The sequence below is a fragment of the Moschus berezovskii genome, chromosome 10 (assembly GCF_049115385.1).
Source record: "Moschus berezovskii isolate FMDL1 chromosome 10, NW_MosBer_1.0, whole genome shotgun sequence".
Lineage (NCBI taxonomy): Eukaryota > Metazoa > Chordata > Mammalia > Artiodactyla > Moschidae > Moschus > Moschus berezovskii.
Genome location: NC_142469.1, coordinates 70,386,749 through 70,408,012, shown reverse-complemented (window position 1 = coordinate 70,408,012; position 21,264 = coordinate 70,386,749). Strand labels below are relative to the sequence as shown.

Sequence of the window (21,264 nt, the reverse complement as noted above, 5' to 3'; positions counted from 1 at the left end):
CTGACAAAGGCAAAAAGAAAACCATTTAAGGACAAGTACAAACTTGAAATCTAGGGAAAAGGTATGCAGTGGGACCCTTTATTTTTTATCTTTCTATAATCTCCTTATTGGGGGTTTTATTCTTGTAGCAAGGTACAGTTTTCAGAACCAACCTGAATTTGGATCAGGGTACACTCCACAGAAATTTCTAAAATAAAAAGATTCCAAATACACAATTCAAACACACCAAATTACATATAAAACAACTGGAAATACTTCATGACTATAAGCCTAATATTAACTCCAATAAGTGGAGAGAGAAGAGAGACTGAGAGATTTCCCTGAGAGGCGAAGACTCCATGATCCTAACGCGGGAGGCCCAGTTCCGATCCCTGGTCAAGGAACTATATCCCACATGCCACGACTGAGATGAGGAGCAGTGAAATAAAATTGTAAAGATTAAAAACAACAACAACAACAACAAAACAGAGACAAACCGAGAAGAGGAAGGACTGAAGCGTGTTCTACTTTTCTGATTGAGCTATCTGTTTTTAAAACACGGAACTACAAGGTTTTGGCTGGGTTTTTTTTTCCCCGTATCTAAATCTAAGATTGAAACCAAAATATTTGCTATGTTGCATAGCAAACACATTTACCACACAGGAATACGGCAAAAGAACAGATGGCAGCTCTAAAATGCCTGCTTTAAATTCTCTACCACTGTCTTAAATTTTAGTATCATTGTTATTTGAAAAGCAATAAATTTTCATTGTAAAGTAAAAACTTTAAAAAATAAATAAGCAGAAATAGGATAAACAATACACTCCTATTATCACAAGTAGTGTACACAGTGGAGAAGGCAATGGCAAGCCACTCCAGTACTCTTGCCTAGAAAATCCCATGGACAGAGGAGCCTGGTAGGCTGCAGTCCGTGGGGTCGCTAAGGGTCGGACACGAATGAGCGACTTCACTTTCACTTTTCACTTTCACACATTGAAGAAGGAAATAGCAACCCACTCCAGTGTTCTTGCCTGGAGATTCCCAGGGACGGGGGAGCCTGGTGGGCTTCCATCTATGGGGTCACACAGAGTCGGACATGACTGAAGTGACTTAGCAGCAACAGCAGCAGCAGCAGTGTACACAAGTGTCACTGCTACATTTCCTTATTACAGTTCAATTAAAACTAGACAGTAACTTTGGAAAGCTGGTTCAATGGCTTTCAGGAAAGCTAATGCTGAAATGTAATCTTTTATACAAAAAGGACAACATACCATGAAATTCTGTTAGTTTTGATTCAAGTACATAGAATTCAAGATATCTTCTATAGACAGACCAATGTTCAGGCTCATGCCCAACTGTAAAATGAATGAATACACACTGAGAAAAAAGTAATTTTACAAACTACTATTAAAAGAATGGACTATTTATAACAGTAAGTATACAAAGCTAGAAATTACCCCATTCTTAATAATTTATTATTTCTTGGGAATTCCCTGGGGGTCCAGTTGTTAGGACTCCATGCTTCATTTACAGAGAGCAGGGTTCAATCCCTGGTCAATGAACTAAGATCCTGCATGCCTTGCCAGGCCAAACAGAATAATAATAATTTACTATTTCATGGCTTCACATTATTAATATATTTTATCCTATATTTTAAGAAACTTAGCCAAGCTTGATAAATTTCAGCTATTTATTTAGGTTACCACAATAATATATACATTGTTTCCCACAACGGTATCAGAGAATTTGTAAACTTCAAAACATCATGCAATTATGCTTAATTTTTAAATGTCACAAAAATTATGTATCTAATAAAAATTTATAATCAATTTTGGAGCTCTCAAACACCAGTTGTCAAGAACTAACACAGTACAGAACAGCACTATCTAACAGAACTTTCTGCATTTCTGAAAATGTTCTGTATTATCTGTACTAACATCATAGCTATTAGTCACATATTGCTACTGACCACTTGAAATGTGGCTAATGTAAAAGAAACTGAATTTTTAATATTAATTTAATTTAAACTGCCACATGTGACTCGTGACTCAAAAATTGGACAGCACAAATTAATGGTTTAAAGAATGAGTCAGGGCACACTGCCTATTTCAATCCTAATTCCCCCATTTACTGACTATGTAAATTTGAACACTTAACCTCACTGTTTTTCCCTGGTGGCTCAGTTGGTAAAGAATCTAGCTACAGTGTAGGACACCCAGGTTCGATCCCAGATCCAGGAAGATTCCCTAGAGAAGGAAATGACAACCCACTCCTGTATTCTTGCCTGGGAAATACCATGGACAGAGGAACCTGGCGGGCTACAGTCCATGGGGTTGCAAAGGAGTCAGACACGACTTAGAAACTAAACAACACTGTGCTTTAGTTTGCTTATAATAAAAAGAACTGTACCTATTACATTAAATAATCCACCTACAGAGCTTTTTGTAAGGTGCACAGCAAAGAGCAAGCACCCCAAAAAATGTTAACGGCAATTATGAGCAACTCATGTCATTCAAGCATAAACCTGGAAATGCAATGTATTGAGATAACTAAACCCACAATAACTCAAAACTAACACCTATATTCAGAAAAACCAACCTGATACAGTTAGAACCTATCAAGCAAATACTGTTTTTCTTCTTGAATATGCATCTTAGAAGATCTATACTGTATTCAGTTTTGGTTTTTAAAATCCTGAAATCAGTATTCTGCTATACTTCCTGCTCACAGTGTTCTCCTTGGGCTTCCCTGGTGGCTCAGACAGTAAAGAAACTGCCTGCAATGCAGGAGACCTGGGTTCGATCCCCAGGTAGGGAAGATCCCCTGGTGAAGGAAAAGGCTATCCACTCCAGTATTCTTGCCTGGAGAATGCCATGGACAGAGGAGCCTGGCAGGCTACAGTCTGTGGGCTGCAAAGAGTAGGACAAAAACGAGCGACTATCACTTTTACTTTTCACTTATACATATAAAATCAATGCAGCATTTAAATGATACCCCTTTTTTTATTCTTCACAGGGCATGGCTTCCCAAGAGGACATTACATTCTCAGTAGAAGTCTGCAGCACAGCTGACAAAAATTATCTTAGTATACAAGTTTTAAGATAACTTCATTGCAATTTTATGTTGAATTAAGCCAAATTTTAGAAAATAAAGCAAAAAAGAAAAAAAAGACAGTTGTGCAAAAGGCAAAAACAAAAGTAAATTCTCCAAATATTTAAAAAGTATATCACATATAAAACTTTCCAAAGGAGAAAAAGGTTACTACATGCTTACATAAATTTATTTATATTGGAGGGGAGGTCAAAGATGGCAGTACAGGAAGATGCTAGATTCAGTACCTCCAACAGATGACATACCAAGTCTACAGCTACATATGGATCATTTCCCTCTGAAAAAGATCTAAAAACTAGAAGAACTGCTTCTCCACAACAAAGGATAAAAGCGCCATACTGAAACAAGTAAGAAGGGCAAAGACAAAATCTTAACAAAAACCCTATACTCAACTTTTTAAAAAATAAATAAGGGGAATTATTAGCACTGACCTACCTTCATACTATCCAAGTAACTGGAAATAGTAATCACTTCTCCACTCCTCTCTCAAACCCATTTCCTAACAGTACCATGAAATTTTTTCCTTCTTTCCTCACAAATTTGTTTGGAGGGAAATTTGTTCCCTCTTCCTGAGATCAACTTTGCAGCTTTCTGCTCTCATTCCCAAAATGTGCTCACTTTTGATGAGTTTTTACTTATACAGACTGTCTCCTCTCTGGGATAAAGCCCAGGGTGGTGACCATTTATCCCGCTATGGAGGCTGTTTATCCCTGTCTCTGCTGCAAGCCACGGCTGAAATCAACAAAAGAAAAAAGACAGCAAAACATGAAGAACACTTACAAGTTGTGTGTTTGATCATATTTTTATCAATTACTATACGCCACAACAATGGAGGAGAAATGCTGTCTTAATCAAACTGGTTTAAGATATAGTGCTATTTGCATCAATAATAATAATACCTGCTCTTCTATCATTTCTTTCAACATCAATACAAAACACTGGTATTCTCTCCTTTTTCTCCTTCCTTTCGGAAGAAGTATCTTCAAAAAAGTCTACATATGGAATGCTAATTTTCCATGCAGCAAGGTTTCGAGGAGTATTAGGTGTGTTCACAGCTTCCACTGGAGAATCATCTTCCATTACAACAATACCTTCTTCAATCTGAAAGAAAAATAATCAGAAAAAAATTTAATATTTCCAGGACCTTTACACCTACAGCATATGAGATACACTATAAAGCAATGTGCCCCTATAACACCTATAATTTGTAATACTTTTAAAATTAAGTGATATCAAATTTTCTACTGAAAATGTAAAGATAAGAAACTAAAACTAGCAAGTTACTAGAATCGACTTCATGTTTTGTTACATCAGCTGTATATGAAAATTCAATAGAAAACAGATACATCAGCAATTATGGGAAAAGATATTAAAAATACACAAACATATATAAATATTTAACTTTGGTAATAACAAGTAGAAAATTATTGTACTGATATCTTTCATTTAGAAATGCATAATTTTGTGATAAAAGCCACTGACGGAAATTGCAGACAAACTGGAAATATACTGTACCTGGATACACCAGGTACAAACCTTTTGTAAAGCATTTTGGCAATACGTATTTATAAAAAGCCATAAAACAGTTTCTATCAAGTAATCCCATTTCTGGGAACTTATGAAAGTATTTATTCTAAATAATTTTTTTAAACTGTACAAACCTTTTGTAAAGCATTTTGGCAATACATATTTATAAAAAGCCATAAAACAGTTTCTATCAAGTAATCCCATTTCTGGGAACTTATGAAAGTATTTATTCTAAATAACTTTTTTAAACTGTGAAAAAGGCACAAGTAAAAATATATTCACTGCAGCATTAAATAATATAAAATTGGAAAAAGGTCTGAAGGCAACCTATCTCTATAGAATTATTTTCTGCATCTCCTGGCTTCAAAAATTTTAATCCTATAAATGTTTAAAATAAATATTCTTGAAAATATTATTTTTAAAAGAAAGCAGAGTTACACATGTTCTAGAAATATACATGCAGAAAGAAAGGGGGAAAATGTACTTCATTAAATTGGAAAAGAACCTTTGAATTGACGCATAATAATATCTGGTCACCTAGACATCTCTGATTCATGTCAAAGGGGGCAAATTTAACAGACAAAACACAATCATTTTGAACACACTTTTTAAAGGAAATGAATCTTGTAGCACTTAAGACAATACTCAATAGTCTACTCAGAGTAAACCAGTAGTGAGAGGTATTTCTTTCGAGAATTCTAGCTCCCTACCTTCACCCTGGGTTGTATTCTCTTCCCACACCTCTCTTCTAAGTAAATTCTTTTCCTCCCCCACAAAGTCCCCTGGTAATGATCCCCTTTTCTGTTTTGTCCTAAAATGGTTTAGGAAGACTTCGTAATGCTCTGTTAAAATCAAAAGTGTTCTAGGCCTAAAACATGGAACTACAAAAATAGTAAGTGTTGGTTTTTGCCTTTCTGGGACAAGGCTACAAGGCTACCTCCTTATAAACCACGGTGTTTGGAAAAAAAAAAAAATCATGATTTCAAATACAAGGTGGTATATATTTTAACACATAATCTAATAGGAGCAACAAAGGAGGGAGTGTTCAGTTCTGCTTGAGGACCCAGGTAAGGTTTATGGGAAGCAGGTGGATTCTGAAAGATGCATATGAATTTTCCAGGTAAATAAAGGGGAGGGGAGAGGCATCTCAAGCAAGGCATCACATGAAAAGATACAGAGAAATAGCATGGAGGGTATAATGTGCTTAAAAATCAGCTGGAATCTTGTTAAAATGTAAATGATGACTCAGTAGGTCTAGGATGAAGCCTGAGATTCTGTCTGCACTGATAACAAGCTCTTAGGCAATGCTGATCATGTTGATCCACAGATCACAGTTTGAGTATCAAGGGGTTAAACAGGACATATTAACACAACTCCAAATGCCTGGCTAATATGGTTAGGAAGAGATAAGATCAGGATGTGAAGTAAAAGCGTAATTAAAATATGATAAATTGTTTGACTATTAGAAGCATTATCACCATAACAGAAACCATTCTGGCCTTAGTAAGCAGTCACTTAATGCTCAGAAATTTTTAAATTAGATTAGCACCATGGATGGAAAACACAAATGAAGTAAGAAGTAAGATTAAAAAAGGGAAAATAACAAGTAAGCATATCCAACTTTTTATGCTATTTTTAAGTCTGAAGTTATATATACATCAAATTGAAAAATTCTTACTTACAAAGTCGTCTTCACCTTCAGCTAAACCATAGTTAGGCAACATAGCTCCCTCCATTGTGGTGCTCTTGAAGACTCCTTTAATTTTGCTGCCTATTCGGCTGATTCCAAATGATTCTCCTCTCTTCTGTGTGCTCCTAAATATTAAACAAAAATGTATCAAGAATATAGCAAGTTATTACATTATCACAACAGTCTAGTTTATTGTAAACAATAATAAAAACAGTTGCAAAAAGGGTAAACTGAAGGTATGAGTGCTGCTGCTGCTGCTAAGTCACTTCAGTCGTGTCCGACTCTGTGACCCCATAGACGGCAGCCCACCAGGCTCCCCCGTCCCTGGGATTCTCCAGGCAAGAACACTGGAGTGGGTTGCCATTTCCTTCTCCAATGCATGAAAGTGAAAAGTGAAAGTGAAGTCGCTAAGTCGTGTCCAACTCTTAGCGACCCCATAGACTGCAGCCTACCAGGCTCCTCCATCCATGGGATTTTCCAGGCAAGAGTACTGGAGCGGGGTGTCAGTGCCTTATCCAGAAGGTATGGGTAAATAAAACTTTTTGGAGTTCTCAGTCATAGATTAAGTCTCAATATCTTCATAATCAGAAGTGACAGTATACTTAAAGTTTAAATTTGATGGGATGAATAAATGGGACAATATTTATTAACAAACATTTGAAATTTACCTACTCTTTTACCTTAGAATAGTAACTGAACTACAAAGTATAAAAGATGAGAGCCCTCTAGTGGTACATATTTCTAACAGTCATTCAGCTTTTGAAATAACAGGTTAAAAAATATGGTAAGACCAATGTTCAAAATAGACTATACCATTCAAACTGTACCCACCCAGGTGGTGCAGTGTTAAAAGAATCTGCCTGCTAATGTACTTCTGAAATAATTCAGTGTAACAGAAAAACAAAAAGACTAGGAAACTTTCTCAGTACTTCATTTTTAGATGGAACAAAAAAATGGTGAAAATGGCTGAAAATTTTTAAGCAGACTTCAACTTTATAGTCACATAAATGATACTCAAAAGAAGAACAAAGTATAAAATGTACCTTACATTATCTCAAAGTAATAATAAGACAAGAAATAAAATGCCAAGGGATTAAAAGCTAGCAATGAACATAAAAGATAAAAGCAAATGCAGCCTAAGGAAGAAGCCTGCTCTGTCTTACATTTTAAATAATGGTTTTGCAAGTTTTTTCAAAGGTGAATTTCTAAAAGCAGAAATAGCTGAAAAGCAACAACAAAATATTCCAAAAATCAGCAAAAATTTCCTCCATTACAGCCTACTGCTCGTGTTTCAACAAATAAAAACATAACTTTTATCCGATTTAAAAGTCATGCTCGCTATGTAATACTGCCCTTATAACAGACCTCCAAATAAAAAATGACTGTTTTAAAATTCAAGAAAGTTGGTTTTGAACGGCTTAACTTAAAGAATAGCTACTATTTGTATAAGAAAATGTACTTATAAAAATAATGCAACAATTACAGAAATACAAGTAAACTGATCAAGTTTCAATGCACTAGGTGTATGAGTGATATGTACATTTTATACACGTCGTTCAAGGAGTGAAGAAGTGAATCAAACTTATGTTAAAACTGAAAAACTCTAATAATAAGTAGCTGTAGTTGTAAAAAAGGATACGTAAGCTAGAATATTATTTTAAACAAGCATACAATTAGTGTTTTTTAAAAATTCAAAAATTGTAAACACCTCTCTCTCTGAAAGAAATGTGAAAAACAAATATGAAAACATTGATAAAATATTAAAATCTCCAGAATCTAGATAGATTTTGCTGGTCTTTAGAACCTAAATGGATTATAAAACAATTTGGACTTTTTGAACTATATTTTTTAAATATCTCACTTGTGATGAAGCCCAGAAATACTGAAAAAACTGTACTATTTGCTTTAAAAAAAAAGTTCTTTAAACATAAGTAAGTCTAAATGTAATTTAGCAAGATCAATACCATTAAAAAAATGAGGCAATAGCTTTAAAAGCTGAATATTGGCTTTTTCATTTTATTTTTATACTGACATTTTTATTTTATAATGATATATATTATGTTATTTCCAAAATGAGACATCTAGAATCAAAGTAGAGGTTAATTTTAAGAGATATCCCAAATAGCTAATATAAAGGCAGTAGTTGCATAATGTTTCTTTTTTTTTTCCTTTTTAGTTTTACTTAGGTTGTTTTGGGTGTATGTTTTGGAATTAAACAGATAATTTATAAAGAAAAGAATCACATGCTGTCTCAACACTTACCGAAAATCATCCAAACTTAGGCTACCTCTGCAGTAACAGATATGTGAAATTATATAAGGAAAAGAGAAAGAGAAAGCCCAGACATTAAACAAGTTTCACTTTAGAACAATAAAACAAAATTTAAAAGCTTTAAAAGTTACACTGATGGATAACATTCACCTTGACAAAGGAAAGGAATTCTTAGGAATAACATGATAAAGGAAAGAGAAATAAAACACAATGGTTCTTTTGGGGAAGTGGAGTCTGAATTCTAGATCATTGAAAAAAATTCTTAAAAACTCCGTATGTCACGAAATAATTCTGTATTTTTTGTCTTCATTTAGGCAAACTATTTGTTTAATACAGTGGAAAATATTCAGAGACTAAGCCACCAAAAACTTGGCAGAAAAAACAAACATGTATTTTCTAACATGGAATTCATGTCTATGGGTGCAAGCTCAACACATTTTTAGTTTGAACATTTTTTAAAAGCATGTCTTAAGCTAAGAAGCAAAGTTAACAAAAGATCCAGCCTTAAATATTTTAAGTTATGCTTTAAGTATAGAATGAAGCAGATTAACATTAACATGCATTAAAATTTTGCTTTTAAAACGTAAATATAATAATGTGAAAATGCCTAAACATTCGGAAAAATTTAACAAGATACATACCAATGCCTTGTTAATCTCACAGTTAATATATATTAGTGCTTGGTCACCTGCTTTTAATGTAGGCATAAAATGTATGAATAAATATTTTACATATTTTCAGTCATCTAACAGCTAATTAGCAATGCTACTGTAAATTTTCAGTGAAAGATTGTTAAGAAAGTCTTTTCCTTATTCTACACAGGTAAATGAACCACTGAGCATCACTGGAGCAGAGTCCTGACGAGACGGATAACGTCAGAGTCAGGTCAATATAGAGAAAAACATACTTTCTAAGTCCATAACCACTACCCAGAATAAAACAACCCACATTTTCTACCTATTAACTTTATATGCCAAGTCAGCAAAATTAGAGCCTCAATATGTTGAAGACAATTAGGTGTTCTCAAAGTGGCAAAGGAAGCGTTCCATCTCTGAGGTTATGACCCTGACTTACATTTAGCTACTCAGCAAGCTTAGATCAAAGAACCACTTCCTTTTAAGGAATCCAATAGAGGAGTTTCACTATCAATGTGAGACTCCAAACATCCTAAGTCCATAAATAAAAATAAATAAATAAATAAAATGTTAAAAAGTCACTTAGTCATGTCCAACTTTTTGCAACCCCATGGACTGTAGCCCACCAGGCTTCTCTGTCCATGGGATTTCCCAGGCAAGAATACTGGAGTTGGTTGTCATTTCCTTCTCCAGGGGATCTTCCCCACCCAGGGAAGGACCCACGTTTCCTGCATTGGCAGGTGGCTTCTCTACCACTGAGCTACGTGGGAAGTCCTGTGTGGGTTAGGTAAAGAATGCTATTTTAAATAGTATGCATGGAATTTTTGTTATATAAATTAACTATTGCACAGTTGCAATATATAAATTCTTAGGGAAAAGTAAAGGAGTAACATTTTAACAAAGAATCATAAAAAGAATCATAAAGGTTATGTCCCACATTTCAGAAAGCTATGTCCCATCTTTCAGGTGGTAGCTAGTGGTAAAGAATCCATACCTGCCAATGCAGGAGACATAAGAGACACAGGTTCCATCCCTGGGTTGGGAAGATCACCTGGAGAAGGAAACGGCAACCCACTCCAGTATTCCTGCCTGGGAAATCCCATGGACAGAGGAGCTTGGTGGGCTACAGTACATGGGGTCGCAGAGAGTCGGACACGATTGAGCACTGGGGCACCTTTCAGAAAAATTATTACATGTATACTACATATATTGGCACATTATGTAAAAATTAATATTTAAGATTCAGAAAAATTCAAATCTATATATTTCTACAACCCTTAGTTTTGTCAAAATATGTAATACAGTCTCCCCACAGCTCAGGTTTTCACATTATTCCTTATACTATTTTTAAAACTACTCCATTTTCTGACCTATCTACTTCTCTCTTTGCATCACATCTCCATTTATGTTTATTATTAGATTCCTGCTCAAACAAACTGGGCTTCCCTGGTGGCTCAGATGGTAAAGAATCTGCCTGCAATGCAGGAAGGAGCTTGGGTTCGACACCTGGATCAGGAAGATTTCCTGGAGAAGGGAATGGCTACCCTCTCCAGTATTTTTGCCTGGAAAATCCCATGGACAAAGAAGACTGGTGGGCTACAGTCCATGATTTTGACATAAGAGCATACACATATACAAATTGGAAGATGTTGAGAGCAATGTCAATATCAATTCTATAGGTTTATATATTTGATATGTGCCAATTTTGTGCATATACAATGTAAGGAACAAATCAAGACATTAATTATCCAATTTATAAATGAATAAAGCACTTCTCTTACACTGCTTTTATTAGATCATTTAACTTCACATTTATGTTTCCAGAAAGCCAAGAAGGGAAAGAGAAAAATCCTTCCACTTTTGTAACCAGTGGGTACTCTAATAAACACCACTCTCTGGGAAAAAAACAAACTACTCTCTAAAATGGAGTTTTCCGTGGATTTCAATTATGCATGCAGTCCACAGTTTCCAATAAAGCAGGTAATCCAGCACTAATATGTGTTCCTTACAAGACTAACAAAGCAATGGTGTGCATCTTGTTAAGTTTTTCTAAAAGAATGTCTGGCATTTTTACATTACTATATGTAATATGGCTCTACAATTCCTTAGTAAAATATCTTGTTTACTTATACAGCAAAGAAACCACATATTCAAAGAAAAATAGCTACTAAAGGTAATGATGCTATCACAGAATGATTAGCATTAAAAAGAACCCCCCAAAAAAAGCAACAACCATATATATGATTGAATATACCTACCTGTTGAATTTTGAATTGCGTGTTGGTGATTCTGCACCTCTTAAAAGTTGTCTAAAATACTTAGAAAATAATTATGATTTATTAAACCAGTACTTGATATTAAAATACGCTATTTTACCTTACTACTTTCGAGTTTAAAGAAAATATTACTTAATCAAGTGAATACAGTCAAATAGAGTTAAGGATTAAGATACTGCAAATGGAGGTATTCCAGCCATCTGATTTCCACAAGTAGATAAATAATATACATACAAGAATGGGGCTTCCCCATCACCAATACAAAGCCACTCAGATATATGGAAAATCAGATAGACCAATTAGGTAGTAATCTACTAGTCATATACACAAACATGGTTTTGATATTAAGAAATAATTTTATTATCAGTTTCTAATCTTTATTAAATTATGTAGTGCAAAACAGCATTCATTTTCTTAATAAACTATATTTTATTTTTCTGTTTATTATTTGAATTACTCATGTAATGATATCAAAGCAACTAATAAGTTTTAAAGAAAAATCTTCACACAACATTAATATTCTGACTTACCTCATCACTGTGGCAAAACATAGGAGTAAACACATTTTCCAAGAGAGAAAGTACATGTTCATACGCTTCAAAAAGACATCTCATAGTTTGAAGTTTCACAACATCTATATATGGGCCTTCAGCAACTGTTAAAAAAATTATATTGCAAAAATTATTTATGAAAAGCATAAATACATTATATATTAGTTTAAAATTCATTACAGTGAAAGAGCAAACAAACAACACTAAAACTGTTTTGCATGAAATCCACTGTAAGGTGCAGATCACACCAGAATGAAGAATTAGAACAACCTAGCCAGTTCTGGCGAGTATTACTTATGTGAATTGTGAATACGTTTCTTCATCAGAGCTTTCATCTTGTTAGTAAAATGGGATAATGCCTGCCTGTGTATCTCACACAGCTGTTGCAGTAAGCAGGGAATACTTCAGAAAACTCTGAAAAGAGTAAAAGAACTACAGAATTCATCCTCATGTTTTACTTACTTTTTTGAATCTCTTCTACAATGAAGGGATCAAATCGAATTTTGTCAATACTTTCATCTAAACAATATGTTTTATAAATCTTTTGCAACTCTTCATGAAGAGACAGCATTTCATCATTTGATAATTCTGGTCGTAAAATTCTGTCATTGAATTCCTCTAGCAAATTTGGAAAGAAAAAAAAAGATTTTCATAGAACAAAACTATTCAGTGAAAACTTTATGCTCTCAGTCTAACTATAATGAATATCAAAAGTGGCAATTATGAGTAATCTATTCATCATTTTAAGTTTTTAAAAAAGATTTAATTGGGAGCAATAAAACAACTACTAAGATGAAAGAGAAGGTACACAATCAAATATAATATATACCAACATAAAACGTGTAAATATTTGCCTAGCAACATAAACCTTCTAAAACTTATAATAATAAACATGTTTGTAAAATTCTCTTTAAGAAACATATTGGATTAATTTCTTTTACCAAGGGTCTTTAACATTCTGAAACCTGATTCACTAAATAACAGTGAAAACGAAGGCTCTTTTTAGTCCCAGTCAGTGTTTTTAAACAGTATTTCTTTTCATCATGGAAGCTGTAGGCTAGTGACAGAGCTCAGAGTCTGAACAAATCAATTTTTTCTAAAGAGACAGAGGACAGCATTAAAAAACTCAAAATACTGACTGCTTTTTTTATTACAAGAGGTAGTAAGGAGCTTACCCCTTAATTCTTAATTAACCAAACTGAAACACAAAGAGAAAAGGAGTTTTTCTTTAAAAAAGAATAAGAAAAAACTAGAACAGAACATACGAGATCTCTGGAATGATAGCAAATTCATAAAATTGGAGTCTCAAAAAGAAAGGAGAGAAAAAAATTCAGGCACAGTATTTGTAAGAGATAACAGCCAAGCATCTTCTAAAATGATGAAAAACACCAACTAGGTGTTTATATCTAAGATTCCTAGGAAAATTCAAGCAGAATAAACTTTTAAAAACTATACATTACAGTTAAATTGCTGAAACCCCAAACACAAAAAGAAAATTGCAAAATCAGGGAGAAAAGGGATATATATAGGGAAACAAACATAAGAATGGAAGCTAATTTCTCCTTAGAAACAATGGCACTGTTCAAAACACAGTGAAAAAATTACATAAAATGCTGAAAGAAAAAAACCATAACCTGAAATTTTTTATTTGGTGAAAATATCTTTTTTAAATGAATACAAAACACCTTTTCAGACAGACAAAAGCTAAGAGAATTTACCTCCAGCAGAATGGTGCTATAAGAAATGTAATAAAAAACATTTATTTCAGCAGAAGTAAAATGATACAGAAACTGGCTCTGTAGAAAAAAAATAAAGACCACCAAAAAAAGTAAATATGCCAATAACTATCAGGGCCAAAATATGTGTGCCTGTGTGTGTGTGTGTTAAGACTGTTGCTTAAGGAAGAAAAAGCAATGTACTATGGAGTTTCATAGCCTATAGAGAATTGAACTATACAGTAACAGTCACATCAGACAAGAAGGGAACAAACTGAGGTATACTGAGGTTCTTACACTGTTCCTGAAACAGTAAAATATATGTTTAAATGAAAACTAGGATAAATGAAGGATGCACAGGGTAATCATTATGATCACTGAGCAACCACTAAAAAAACCAAGAAAATGTCAATAGAGGAGATAAAATACTGAAAAATGCTCAAGTAATTCAAAGAAAGGCAGGAAAACATAAAAAAAAAAAAAAATGGAACAAATACAAAACACCAAGACCAAAGACCTAACAATAAATATGCATTATATTAAGTGTAAATGTACTATACACCCCAATTAGAAAACAAAGATTATAAAACTCACTTTTTTAAAGCAATATTCAGCTATATGGCATTTATAATAAATGTTAAATTCTTTAATTATATAGAAAAAGGTAATACAATCCAAACTCAAGTGTAAAGATAGTATAACTATATATTAATATCAAACAAAGTAGACTTCGAGACAGGGAATTATCAGAGATAAAGAAGAGCATTTTATAGTGATAAAAGGATAGATTCATCAACAATTTTAAATGTCTCTGCACCTAATAATAAAGCTTGAAATAGATGAAAAAAATTAATAACTAAAGGGAGAAATAGCAAATCCATTAAGAAATCTGAAAGAATATATAATATGTGAACACAAGCAATTAATCTAAATGATATTTACAGGATACCACCCAACACAGCAAAATAGATGTTCTTCTCACATGCACATGGAATATTCATATAGATTATATGGATGGGCCATAAAACAAGTTTCAATCAATTTCAAAGGACTAAAATCACACAGAATATGTTGTCTGATCAGGACAGTATTAAATCAGAAATCAATCACAATAAGATATCTCAAAAATCCCCAAATTTTGGAAATTTAGCAATACACTCCAAAATAACCCAAGGGTCAAAGAATAAACCACAGGAAAATTTTTAAATATTTCAAACTAAATGACTATAAAAAGCACAGCATATCAAAAATCTTAGAATTCAGTTATAGCAACTCATAGAGAGAAATTTATAGTTTTAAGTGCATATATTAAGACAGAAGAAATGTGTACAAATTAATCATCAGTGCTTTCACCTTAAGAAACCATAAGTACAAACTAATCATAAGGTAAGAAGAAAGGAAATAATAAATATGAAAGCTAAAACTTAGCAAATCAAAAATATTTCAAAACTTTATAAACCACCAGAAAGTACAAATTACCAATAAAGAGGGGATATCACTACAGCTCCATAATAAAAGAAAATTAGGAATACCTTGGTGATTAAATAGGTTGCTGAGATGCACTAAAAGCATTTTAAAAATCCACTGTTCATTCATGATAAAAATTCTCAGCAAACAATAAACAGAAGGAAATTTTCTCTATCTAGTAAAGGAGATCTACCAAAAAAACCCAGGCTAATATTATACATAATGGTATAACACTAAATGATTCCCCCCTAAAGCAAGGATGTAAGCTCTCACCACTTATATTTAGCATCACACTGAAGGTCCTAGTCATTACAATAGGGGCAAGAAAACGAAATAAGACATAAACATCACAAAGGAAAAAATAAAACTGTGTATTCACAGATGACATGATTGTGTACGCACAAAGTCCTAAGGAAATCTACAAAAAAGTTACTAGAACTAGTAAGTAAACTTAGTAATGTCACAAGATACAAAGTCAGTATGCAATAAATCAATTCTATTTCTGTATATAAGCAACAAACAATTTAACAAGTTACTTTAAATACCACATTCAAATAAATCCAAAAATAAAGACCCACAGTGATAACTATGAAACATTTTTATGGAGAGAAATTAAGAATGAAATGAATGAAAAAATACGCCCTATTCATGTACTGGAAACCTAAATACTGTTGAGATGCCATTACTCCCCAAGTTGAGCTACAGATTCAATACCACCCAAATTAAAACACTGAAGCAGGTTGTGTGTGTGGATGAAGGGGTAGGATTGTCAGTCTGACTGTAAATTTTATACAGAAATGCAAAGAACTTAAAATAGCTAAGGACAGTCTTGAAAAAGAACTAAGTGGGAAGCCTTAAACCACTTGATTGCAAGACTTACTTAGTCAAAGTAATCAAGACTGTGTTATCGGCCAAAAAAGTAGACATATGGGTCAATGGAAAAGAATATAATCCAGAAACAGACCCACATATGGTCAAAAGGTTTGTCAAAGATGCCCAATTCAAGATGGGAATGAAACGTCTCTTCAAAAAATGGATACTGGAAAAACTATATCCATACAGGGGAAAAATGAACCTCCACCCCTACCTAATACCAACCTAAAAATTATTTCAAGATACATCACAAACCTGTATATAAAATATAATAACTATAACACACCTAGTGAAAAAAAGGCAAATATCACCTTGACTTAAGATAGGTGAAGGCTTAAAAATGTCTTTCGGAAATCTCAATAAACATTAACATAAAATTAAAAATTGATACACTGAATTTCATCAAAATTTAAAAGTTCTGCTCAAGAGACACTATTCAGAAAATAAAAAGACAAGCCACTGTCTGAAAGAAAATCTTCATAATACTTGTATCTGACAAAAAGACTCATATCTAGAATATTTTAAAAACTACTGAAATTTCTGACAAAAGGAAAAACAATTCAGTAAAAAACAGGCAAAACACAGCAATTCCACAAAGATATTCAAATGGTCAATAAGCACATGATGAAGTATTCAGCTCTGTTAATCATTAGAGAAGTGCAAATTAAAAGTACAACAAAATTCTACCATATACCAACTAAAATGGCTAAAATTAAAAAGATAAACACCACCAAATTTTTATAAAGTTGAGGCACAACCAGAACTCTCTTACACTGCTGGTGAAGTAAAATAGTACCTACAACCCTCTGGAAAAACAATTTGGCAGCTTCTTATAAAATTAAACATATATCTATCTTGTGACACAGCAATTCTACTTCTGTTTATTAAATATATTCTCAACAGAAAGCCCTGTACAAGAATGTGCACAGCAGCTTTATTCATAAGAGCCCCAGAGTGGAAGCAGTCCAGATACCCATCTATGCTGCTGCTGCTGCTAAGTCACTACAGTCATGTCCGACTCTGTGCGACCCCACAGACGGCAGCCCACCAGGCTCCCCTGTCCCTGGGATTCTCCAGGCAAGAACACTGGAGTGGGTTGCCATTTCCTTCTCCAATGTGTGAAAGTGAAAAGTGAAAGTGAAGTCGCTCAGTCATGTCTGACTCATAGCGATCCCATGTACTGCAGCCTACCAGGCTCCTCCATCCATGGGATTTTTTGGCAAGAGTACAGGAGTGGCTTGCCATTGCCTTCTCCGGACCCATCTATGAGGAGAATGAATAAAGAAAGTGTGGTACCCTCATACAAAAGAACACACTTTGCAATAAAAAAGAACAAACTACTCATCCACACAATAACATGAAACAATCTTAAAAAGCATCAGCCTGAATCAATGAAGTCAGGCCCCAAAAGTACATACTATGAGCTTCCATCTATATAAGGAAACTGTACAGGAAAAACTAACCTATGGTGAGAGAAATGAGATCAGTGACTGCTTGGCAGGAGTGGGAGCAGGAAAGGATCACTTGGGAAGGGCTCTCAGGGAACCTTCTAGGGTGATGGAAATGTTCCTGATCTCAGTAAAGGTGTAGGTTATATGGAGTGCAGATTTGTTAGAGCAATTATATTGTATATTTAAATTCTATTTGTTTCAGTATGTAAATTACACCTCAATTTTTTTCATTATATATTTTAAAAAATTAGGTGCATTAAAAAAACTAATCTTTTCAGAGTCCATATAGTGCCTCAAAATCCAACAGCACAAGATGTTACAGAACTTCTAGTCAAAATGGAACATTTTTGTATTTGATTACTTAAAATAATTCTTAACAAAAACTGTGACAAAATGCTCATGACCAGATCTTTAACACAATTTCATTACTCTAAATTTTTAGTAGTTTTTTTTTCTGCTAAGAGGATTTGGTTGAAGTCAATTATAGATTATGTTCCAATGTGGAAAGGAGTAGACACTGGCAACTACAACATCAGATCTGATCTAAATAGTCAAGTATATAACAATGACTTTAGTAAAGTACACAGGTAAGCCTCACCCACAGTCAGACAAATTTGCAACACGTGCACTGCTCCTTCTTGTTTCAGAAAGTTCATAAACCGAAACAAGAGATCTTGCTGCTCTCTGATTTGCTTCAATTCTAACTTCAGCACCTTGATACAACATGGAAGGAAGAGTAAGTTAGAGCTATATAAATATGTGATAAAACTGTTTATATCAAAAGTAATAAGTTATTGCTGAAAATACTTACAGATGGTTTTTTATTTCTAGGTTCTGCAAACTTCTGCAAGAATGGTACTAAAGGGGAAGGTGGTTCAGTCGCTTTTTCAGGCTTTGAAGAGAGAATTAATTCAGCCAAGTGTCATTTCATTTTACAGGTATGTACCAAACGTCAGTGCAATCTGAAATATTTTCTAACATGTTCAATACTCACTGGACTGTCATCTATGAAGATGATAAGCAAATGATTCACAGTATCCTAATGGAAAATAGTAAACATAGATCAAAATAATTTCATTAGTGTATTCTGCCCTGAATTCTGAAAGCTTCTATCAGATTATGAAAGTTTCTGGAAAAATGACAAAACAGAGCAGTGGCAATGCATCTGTACTTATGTAACACAGAAGAACTTATAAAAAAATATACAATACAGGGTTCTCAACTTTTGTGGAAATGGAAAAAAGCAAAGTTATTCTGACTGTGGCATTCAAAATGCTTATAAATTATCCCTATTTCTTCAAAATCTTACTGGATCAAAAGTAAAAGCAACTCAACTATCCATCAATAGATGAATGAACAAAATGTGACATGTATCTATAATAAAATACTCCTCAGCCTTGAAAAGAAAGGGGATTCTGATATATGCTACAACATGAATGAACCTTGATGATATTATACTATGTAAAATAAGCCAGATGCTGCATCATTCCACTCATCTAAGGTAACCACAGAAGTCAAGTTCATAGAGACACAAAACAGAGTCGGGAAGGAGAGTTGCCAGGCATGAGGAGGAATGGAGAATTACTGTTTATATGGGTACAGAGTTTCGATTTTGTAAGATAAAAAGAGTTCTGGAGACAAGCAATGGTGATGGTTGCTCAACAATGTGAATGTACTTAATACCACTGAACTGTACATGTAATTTAAGATGGTAAATTTTACTTTATATACATCTTATCACAATTAAAGAAAAAAATTTTTTTACATCTTACTGGATCAGCTAGGAAATCCAAAGAAGGGAGGAACACCGAACCAGAGAGAATCTCTCTTAAAAGTAAGGTCAGCGATCTGGAAAAAGAACAATATTGTACACATTTAGTGATTTACATCAGCTCTCACGTGGGAATCTTGTTAATATGACTATGATCCAGGCGGTCTGGGGTCTGCCCTGAGAGTCTGCCATCTCTAACAAGCCACCAACTAATGCTCACACTACTGGTTCAGAGACCACACCTGGATTTCTTAACTGGTTCAAAGGAATACTATTAAGAGGGAAAAAGCATTTCCTCGGCAGGAGGAACCTGAGTAAGCATTAAAAAAACTCTACCTCAGAATATTACAATGTTACATATAACAAATTTATAAGTAAAACTAATTTTAATAGTATAATTACTGTGTGATTGTAATATTTAAATTAATAAAACCATTTTTAAACTAAATATTTTATTTAAAATATTTTAAATTTAAAATAAAGTAATACTTAAAGTGTACCACTAAGAATAAGCCATGGTTGGATGTACTGCACAGCACAGGGAATATAGCTATTATTTTGTAATAACTCTAAATAGAGTACTTTCCTGGTGGCTCAGACAGTAAAGCATCTGCCTCCAATGCGGGAGACCTGGGTTCAATCCCCGAGTCGGGAAGATCTCCTGGAGAAGGTAATGGCAACCCACTCCAGTATTCTTGCCTGGAAAATCCCATGGACGGAGGAAGCTAGTAGGCTACGTCCATGGGGTCGCAAAGGACTGAGCGCCTTCACTTTCACTTTCTTTCACTAAACAGAGTATAATATATGAAAATACTGAAGCACTATGTTACCTGAAAATATTACTATAAATTAACTATAATTCAATTAAAGTAAATAAATAAAATAAGTCATGGTCCTTATCTCTAAGGATCATAAAAATAAGAGCAACAAAGGAACTTCATGGAATAATCTAAACATGCTCTTGCAAAGAGGAACAAGGGAGACTGGATGGACTAAATGATCTTTAACTATACTTTCCAAACTTAGCTGTATAATTTGTCCAGAGTGTTTCTGCCAATGAGTCCCAATATGCATGTCTTTTCAAAGGAACACCAAGGATGAAACACAGTATAATGATATCAAGCAAGAAACTTAATTTTTTTGTTTATCTTTGATTTCCCAAGATCAGTTTCTAGGAAAAAACTGTTAGCAATACAACATATCATGAATGTTCAGTGCCTCAAATGGCATTTTAAGACCTGATAAATTATATTTCTTAAATGGAAAATTTTTCACATCATAGGATAACCTCAATTTTAGTGTATTCCTATTATGATCAAAAACAGCAATATACACATGGCATGGTATGTAAATACTGCTATGACATTTTCCAGTCTTATTTATACCTGCAGTCTGTTGCTTTAGGAGGTAAAATATAAGGAAAAAGTAGTTCGGTAAGTTTCCTTAAATAATGTAATTCATCTCTTCGACTCCTCAAAGCCACATGAAGCTCTGGACCATATTCTTCTAAAGCAGCTTGCTGTAAAAACTCTGTATTTTCTACTATAAATACAAATAAGAAATAAGCATTGGAAGAAGTTATTAACAGCATTAAGTAACTTCAGCCATTTCCACTAATAAACAGAAAATAATTTAACACAGCCATTCCTTTCTTAACCTTTCTTTCTTTCCAATATGTATTCTACTGGGAAACTTTTCCACAAAAAGAATGTAAAGAAGGTAATTTTCCTCTTTGCTGGAAGTTTTCAATTTATTCAAAATGAATTGATAAAAATGCCCTTTCACCCTTGGTAAACAAAATTTTTAACTCAGGTCATTACAAATTATATTAAAAGCAAAATTTTTAAGTGGAAAAAACTAAAAATGTCTTCCAGCACACACAAAGCTTTTATCAAATATTACATCTTATTCATCCTCTGCAAGTATTAAAAAATCCTTCTTAAAGCT

General features: G+C 33.7%; 1 protein-coding gene across 5 annotated transcripts in view; it reads right to left on the bottom strand.

Annotated features, from left to right (window-relative positions):
• Positions 1–21,264, bottom strand: part of SNX14 (sorting nexin 14) — a 97,481-nt gene that overhangs the window by 37,535 nt on the left and 38,682 nt on the right. For 2 of the 5 annotated variants that reach the window (XM_055433029.2, XM_055433031.2), the window contains exons 8-19: positions 20,703–20,859; positions 19,319–19,394; positions 18,541–18,585; positions 18,358–18,438; positions 18,145–18,259; positions 12,503–12,658; positions 12,020–12,144; positions 11,472–11,530; positions 8,570–8,596; positions 6,300–6,432; positions 3,990–4,191; positions 1,251–1,334 (exon numbers count right to left, since the gene is read on the bottom strand). In XM_055433029.2, the coding sequence (XP_055289004.1) occupies positions 1,251–1,334; positions 3,990–4,191; positions 6,300–6,432; positions 8,570–8,596; positions 11,472–11,530; positions 12,020–12,144; positions 12,503–12,658; positions 18,145–18,259; positions 18,358–18,438; positions 18,541–18,585; positions 19,319–19,394; positions 20,703–20,859 (1,260 nt within the window). The remainder of the gene's footprint in view (positions 1–1,250; positions 1,335–3,989; positions 4,192–6,299; positions 6,433–8,569; positions 8,597–11,471; positions 11,531–12,019; positions 12,145–12,502; positions 12,659–18,144; positions 18,260–18,357; positions 18,439–18,540; positions 18,586–19,318; positions 19,395–20,702; positions 20,860–21,264) is intronic. The other 3 variants (XM_055433032.2, XM_055433033.2, XM_055433030.2) reach the window with 2 other exon arrangements.